Here is a 7,874-nt window from a genome sequence, read left to right on the forward strand (position 1 = left end):
AAGAGCGAGAAAAATGTTGAACCAGGGTTATAAACTTTTATAATTTACAATGTCGTTCTGTCTTACCCTACAGGTCTTTTGCTGCACATTTAGGAAACTAATTTAATGGCTGTCTGTATTTACAAACAAAGATTAAAGCCATTGAATTACATATATAGTCAGTAACATGTGTGAATGCAGCCATATAAGTGTGATAATGGGCTGATTGTTCAGAACTGTGTTAAAGTTACCCACATGATCATCAACATTGTTGTTATCATTTAATGAAAAACTATTTGATGATGTACTCATATGTAAATACAAACAAGTAAAGATGGAAAAATTGTCAAAAATCTTGTTCGGAATAATGAAGTTAACAAGTGTAGCAATTTAACTTCCAGAGTAAAAAAGATTTAAAAGTAAACAACAATACAATTTACAACTGTTTTGAACATTTGGCTCATTGTATGGCAATAGGAATCCACACTGCAAGTGAATGATAGACTTGCCAAGTGTAATATTACCTTAGAAAAGATGCCGAAACCTGATGCCAATGTTTGTTTCAGACACGATGTATTACAACATGTATGGTGGGGCTCTGGTGTTTGAAGATGAAGGCTTCCCGTGGTCCGTGGAACTCCTCAACCCCGTATCAATTGTGTACAAACATTACAGGAATGTGACTGAGGCAACTGTGAGTACATAACTGAACAACCAATAAGATGGCACTTACCATCATAGATTGTTTTTATCAGCTACTTCAGAATGCTTCAATTTTGCTTAATTGGTTCATTTTGCAAAGTTTTGCCATTTGCCAATATTATGGGTTTTAAATTTGTGACACCATATGTTGACAAATAAATAAGCCTTGCAAATTTTAAACCATTTGCACTATATGTAAATTTCAACAATCATTAATAGAGAAGTATACATCATATATGGTCACCCTTGAAAATAATAAGCTGCAAATGATTAAATAAAAGTAACTGTTACTGAACATTAAATGGCAGACATGTTTTGCAGGCCATTCTTTCTTTGAAGCTCGTTATATTATCTTTTTATCTGAACCACATTTGGCATAATGTCATTACTGGCACTACAATACTTGTTTCTGTTTGTTATGGTTCATATACATGTGGAAATACACCATTTACAATAACTGATACTACAAGACTTGTTTCTGTTTGTTACGGTTCATATTGCCCAAGATAACATTATATTGTATTATAACATATGTAATGCTCTATCAGATAACAACCAGGCAACCTCGTCCGCAATAATTACCTAGTTTGTTTGAATGTTATTGTTTTGAATCCATGGCCACATGCATTTGACTGTCAAAGGTTGTCATATAACCCGTTATCTCTTCATTTGTTAAAAGTTATATAACAAAATATTTAAATCGGCATTATGTCAATTGTCATTGTTATATCTGGTGGCAGTCCTCTGACATTACAAAAACTGGTATGTGAATATGCCTGTTTCATATTTTCAGGTTATGGGAACTCTTCCACAAGGAACCTTCTTGTTAATACAAGAGGCCAGGTATGTTGTCTTGGTTATGGTTTGGACATTCTTTGGCTTGCCTGAAAATGTTAAGTATTGTGATAGCCTGGTGTTGTTGGCATTGCTGTGCAAAAACTCCCCAAATGATTTACTACACATGTTGCCAAAGACAGAATGCACATATACACTGAGGCCCATAAGTCTGGCTTTACCAATATTGTTTAGATGTTCCCCCTTTTGATTGAAAAATCGAGTAAGAAAAGTAAGGGTATCTGTTCTTCAGCGGGTCTTATGTATAGTATAAACTTATTAATAAAATTTGATTAAGTTGAAATTTGATCGATTGTGATGACGTGATCAGAAAATGGCTAATCTACTTTGCTCACTATAATGTTTTGCAAAAGCATCCAATGTAACATGCCATAACTAAAAAATTCACATGATAATTAGTGCACATGCTACCGGTGACAATAAATATAAATGTATTAATATTACAACTTTGTTGAGTTATGCCACTTGACCAACTAAGAAGACTTGGTAAGCATTGTTATTTGATTGTGGTGTGCTTATATTAGGATAGATTGTCTTAGTGATCCTACTAGTAAATGTAATATGTGAATGTTTTGGTAAGTCTGTGACAATCTTTGTTAAAGACACACATACATGTTATTTATGAATGGGGCATGAACAGAAACTGCTAGATTTGATCAATATTACGATCAAATATCACTATATTTTGACCAAGGCTGGATGTCAATAGCGAGTTTTCATGTCCTTGATAACAGCAAACTTGTTTGCCAGTTGAATTCCAAAAGAATAATAGTGGCATAGATTTGCCAGTAAATACAACTTACAATGGCAAAAACTGCTCTTTTTTAGTGATGCTGCTCCTGGTGTGCGATTCTCGGCCATGATATTGGTACAAAAGACGAGTGATGTTACTCCTGAGATGATATCTCAAAACTTGAATAGCCTCACCTCTATAAGAGAGGCTACATTTGGTAAGTCTTTGTTGAATAGTCTCACCTCTATTAGAGAGGCTATATTTGGTAAGTCTTTGTTGAATAGTCTCACCTCTATAAGAGAGGCTATATTTGGTAAGTCTTTGTTGAATAGTCTCACCTCTATAAGAGAGGCTATATTTGGTAAGTCTTTGTTGAATAGTCTCACCTCTATTAGAGAGGCTATATTTGGTAAGTCTTTGTTGAATAGTCTCACCTCTATAAGAGAGGCTATATTTGGTAAGTCTTTGTTGAATAGTCTCACCTCTATAAGAGAGGCTATATTTGGTAAGTCTTTGTTGAATAGTCCCACCTCTATTAGAGAGGCTATACTTGGTAAGTCTTTGTTGAATAGTCTCACCTCTATTAGAGAGGCTATATTTGGTAAGTCTTTGTTGAATAGTCTCACCTCTATAAGAAAAGCTACATTTGGTAAGTCTTTGTTGAATAGTCTCACCTCTATAAGAGAGGCTATATTTGGTAAGTCTTTGTTGAATAGTCTCACCTCTATTAGAGAGGCTATATTTGGTAAGTCTTTGTTGAATAGTCTCACCTCTATAAGAAAAGCTATACTTGGTAAGTCTTTGTTGAATAGTCTCACCTCTATAAGAAAAGCTACATTTGGTAAGTCTTTGTTGAATAGTCTCACCTCTATAAGAAAAGCTACATTTGGTAAGTCTTTGTTGAATAGTCTCACCTCTATTAGAGAGGCTACATTTGGTAAGTCTTTGTTGAATAGTCCCACCTCTATTAGAGAGGCTACATTTGGTAAGTCTTTGTTGAATAGTCTCACCTCTATTAGAGAGGCTATATTTGGTAAGTCTTTGTTGAATAGTCTCACCTCTATAAGAAAAGCTATACTTGGTAAGTCTTTGTTGAATAGTCTCACCTCTATAAGAGAGGCTATATTTGGTAAGTCTTTGTTGAATAGTCTCACCTCTATAAGAGAGGCTATATTTGGTAAGTCTTTGTTGAATAGTCTCACCTCTATAAGAAAAGCTATACTTGGTAAGTCTTTGTTGAATAGTCTCACCTCTATTAGAGAGGCTATATTTGGTAAGTCTTTGTTGAATAGTCTCACCTCTATTAGAGAGGCTATATTTGGTAAGTCTTTGTTGAATAGTCTCACCTCTATAAGAAAAGCTATACTTGGTAAGTCTTTGTTGAATAGTCTCACCTCTATAAGAGAGGCTATATTTGGTAAGTCTTTGTTGAATAGTCTCACCTCTATAAGAAAAGCTATACTTGGTAAGTCTTTGTTGAATAGTCTCACCTCTATAAGAGAGGCTATATTTGGTAAGTCTTTGTTGAATAGTCTCACCTCTATAAGAGAGGCTATATTTGGTAAGTCTTTGTTGAATAGTCTCACCTCTATAAGAGAGGCTATATTTGGTAAGTCTTTGTTGAATAGTCTCACCTCTATAAGAGAGGCTATATTTGGTAAGTCTTTGTTGAATAGTCTCACCTCTATAAGAGAGGCTATATTTGGTAAGTCTTTGTTGAATAGTCTCACCTCTATTAGAGAGGCTATATTTGGTAAGTCTTTGTTGAATAGTCTCACCTCTATAAGAAAAGCTATACTTGGTAAGTCTTTGCCTCTTTAAGAGAGTCTGTATTTGAAATGTCTTTGTTGAATAGTCTTACCTCTTTAACAGATGCTATATTTGATTTTGACATGATGTTTTTCTCTCTCTTTTTTTGGAATTGGTTAAGTGCATAGGTCAATGGACTGATTTAAAATTTTCAGAAAAGATATTTCAGAAATGCTATAAAAGATGAAATTTATCAAGCCATTTAGTTTTAACGACTAATTCCCAAGTGTAATGTCTTTGAAAAAAATGTATAGAAAACTGTTCAAACTATATCAATAAATGATTGTGCATGTATGTTTTTTCTGTATTGAAGGTCTTTATTTGATTAGTGAACTGTTTATAAAATTATATTTATGTTATGTTTTCTACTTTTTCAGCACGATTTTCTGATAATCCGGATAGTCCTCCACAACCACCTCCTGCTTAAAGGACATCAACCACGTCACTATCATGTGATCATCAAATGAATTAAAAACTCGTTTCAAAAGACAATTAAATAAATTGTTGCCAAATACAAGCTTTTTGTGACTTTGGACAAGATCATTTTTTGTTTACTCACTTTATAATAATCATAGCTCAATTTAATCCGGTCGTTTATTATGTATGTGTGTTATAAGTCTGATCACTCATGAATCTCAGTGACAAATAACTTATGACCTCTGTTATCATTATATTGTGATGTGGTCAACTCTTGATGAATTAATAATTTGTGCTCATTGAAAACCTCTTCTTTAGCAACAAATGACCCTTAATGCAAAAAAAAAATCATAATTATGATATTTGTAGTTTTGTAGAAAATTGCGTAACAACCATGATAACCACATGGGGTTGCAACACTATCCATGTATGAAATCCACTTATTTTGCATAATACCATATATATCTGAAAGCATAAAGTCAACCATAAAGTAATACTCATATAATAATCTTATTTCTCTTTTAGTATACCAGGACAATTTTGAAATGATAGCTGTATGACATACAATAAATGTAAATAACTTTACAACCATTTTATGGTTGATATCATACTATTTTTCTTTCTAAAGTCGCATATATGGTATTATATGTGATTTTCAAAATCTTTATTTAGCTATTGGAACTCTATAAGCATTTTATTCGCTCAAATTAGAATTTGTATTTTTTTAATAAAACAGACCACTTCAGCTTGTCAGGTACTGCAGACCCCAGTTTCTCAAAACATCTTAGTCCCTTATAACAGGATCAGACTCAGCACGCTATTTTTGATTGGGTATAAATTATGTTATATTCTCTTTTGAAAGAGTTTTGTGGTTTTTAAAGTAAATAATACTTGAGATAAACAAGATAAACTACTTGTTGTTTCATGAAATCATATTTATGTTAGTAATTTTGTTTCATGCAATAAGATACTTATGTAAGTTACGCTAAAGAATTTTCGAGAAATTGGGGTGTACTAGTTTTGAATTTTAATACTCTCAGTACCTATTATTAAATTATAATACTCTCAGGTACTGTTCTCTTGTAGTCATTTTTTACATGTATTTTCTCACTGTATTATAGTGCATAATGTATTTAGCCAGAGGATTTTTTCTTACTCTTACAGCCGGACTGTTGTAACATTCCAATTATTCCTACATATATCTTTACATGAATTTATTATTGATTTATTTTCTTTCTCTTTTTTATGTATGAATGATTATTATGAAAATTGTAAGTTATCATTGATATACATTTTGTTTTGAGTATTTGTATTTTTCTTATTCTTATTTCCAAGTGCCGTTTAGTGTTAAAGTATAAAACATATCAAAGAGATTCTTTACACATATCAAATATTATTTGCTTTTACATTAATATAAGTATTTTTCTTATTCTTTGTTAACAACGGAATTTCTTATTTAGTTTTCATCATGAATTTTCCTTCCTTTGGGTGATAAAGTAAAACATAGAAAAGTAGAGTTTATAATTATAAATGAACATGTGCTGTGTAATGCCTAAATAAAATCACTATATTTGACAGGTGTTTTTCTTCAGATCATTTGTGGCTTAATGAAAAAAGTAATTAATAATATTGACTGAGTCTTGCAGAAGATCCTCGTTAAGTCAGAAGTTTGCCTGTCACTCTGTTAAGTAGCATACGACCCAAGTTAACAATTATTTATAGGATCTTACATGGGTTGCCATTTAATACAGAACAAGAGCTGTCACAAGAACATGACAAATGCTCCTAAAAGGCTTCATCGGATAGATGGCCATTAGTATTAAGGCCTATATGGATGGAAAGCCTTCAGAAACAAACATATCTTGAAAATGACCTTCCCTACCTGCACATAAAATTTAAAAATAGTTATTACTAATATTTTAAAAAAGAAAAGTTTGTACAAGGACCCACTGGCTACCAAGTTTGAGGTCCCTGGGCCATACTGTTTTCAGTTTTTGATTGGAAAATTATTTTCAGCTCAAGATCACCACAACCTTGACCTTTTAACCCACTGACCTTAAAATTATTACTGCTAATCTGCTGGTCATGACCCAACTTGCCAATTGAGTATGAGGTCCCTTTGCCAAATCTTTCTTTAGTTATTGATTGGAAATTATTTTCAGCTCAAGGTCACCATAAGCTTGACCTTTGACCTACTGACCTCAAAATCAATAGAGTTCATCTAGTGGTCATCACCTACCTGCTTACCAAGTTTGTGATCTCTAGGCTATAGTATTTTTCACTTATTGATCGGAAACTTTTTCAGCGCAAAATCAACATGACTTGACTTTTGTCCCACTGACCTCAAATAAAAAGGATTCAACTACTGGACAAAACTAGCATGCCTTCCAAGTTTGAGGTCAGTGGGAAGAACTCTTTTTAGTTATTGATTGGAAACAGTCTTTAAGCTGAAAGACACCCCGACCCTGACCTTTTATCCATTGAATTTAAAATCAACCAACCTGCCTAACAAGTTTGAGGTCCCTGGGTCTAAGCATTACCTGTATTCAGTTATTTATTGGAAACCCCAGGGACAGATGGGCAGAAGGATGGACAGATGATCGGTTTCTATATGCCAAAATGGATTTTTTTAATTCTTTTTTTTAATTTGACGCAGAATAAGTAGGGTGTTTACACTCAAAACAAGCCATGTCATGTGATCAACATTTTATCGTTCAAGAATTGTAGAATATGATGGAAAGTTCTACTAATTGAAAACTAAAACACTGGACTTTGACCTTGAACTGGGGCAGTTCAAAAATGGGTTTTCCTTATTGTGTTGGTCAGTAGCACATATGATTCTAGTTTGGTTTGGTATGAGATAATAATTGAGCCAGCCTGGTGTTACCATGTGTTTTGCGATTGCATAACGTAACAGTAGAATTCATCAACATTTGTTACAGTTACATAAGAGTTATGTCCAAAGTGGTCAGGAAATCAAAGCTCAAACCCTACTCCCAGTATCAATGCACAACAAGGTATACTAAATGAGTAGCATGTGACCTAATTGTCATGGATATCCTTCCATAGGTGTATGAGATATGGACTGCAGGACAAAATATCAAGACCCAATGTCTTGATCCTGTATTGTGACCTTGATATTGAGTAGGGCTGCCACATTTGCAGGTGACCTTTATGAGCATGTTTGCCCGTTTCATGGGTGTAGTAGATATATCCAGTAGAGTAGATTCCAAAGCATAGCTAAAACACTACACCAAGTATTGCGACCTTGAGCCGACGGAATCCAATATGTGGTTCTGCATGTGGGTTTTAGCAGATTGTGACCCAAGTTTCATTTATATACTACCAACTGCTAACAAAGGCAGCTTGGTCAAGAAAG

The 7,874-nt window shown here is 33.6% G+C and overlaps 1 protein-coding gene across 3 annotated transcripts in view; it reads left to right on the forward strand.

Moving 5' to 3' along the window:
* Window positions 1-6,070, forward strand: part of LOC128211071 (uncharacterized) — a 220,030-nt gene extending 213,960 nt beyond the window's left edge. For all 3 annotated transcript variants that reach the window (XM_052915480.1, XM_052915478.1, XM_052915479.1), the window contains 4 exons: window positions 546-673; window positions 1,475-1,524; window positions 2,365-2,486; window positions 4,456-6,070. In XM_052915480.1, coding sequence (XP_052771440.1) covers window positions 546-673; window positions 1,475-1,524; window positions 2,365-2,486; window positions 4,456-4,505 — 350 coding nt within the window. In that variant the 3' untranslated portion in view covers window positions 4,506-6,070. The remainder of the gene's footprint in view (window positions 1-545; window positions 674-1,474; window positions 1,525-2,364; window positions 2,487-4,455) is intronic.
* Window positions 6,071-7,874: the final 1,804 nt, after the last annotated feature.

The sequence above is a fragment of the Mya arenaria genome, chromosome 12, assembly GCF_026914265.1.
Source record: "Mya arenaria isolate MELC-2E11 chromosome 12, ASM2691426v1".
NCBI lineage: Eukaryota > Metazoa > Mollusca > Bivalvia > Myida > Myidae > Mya > Mya arenaria.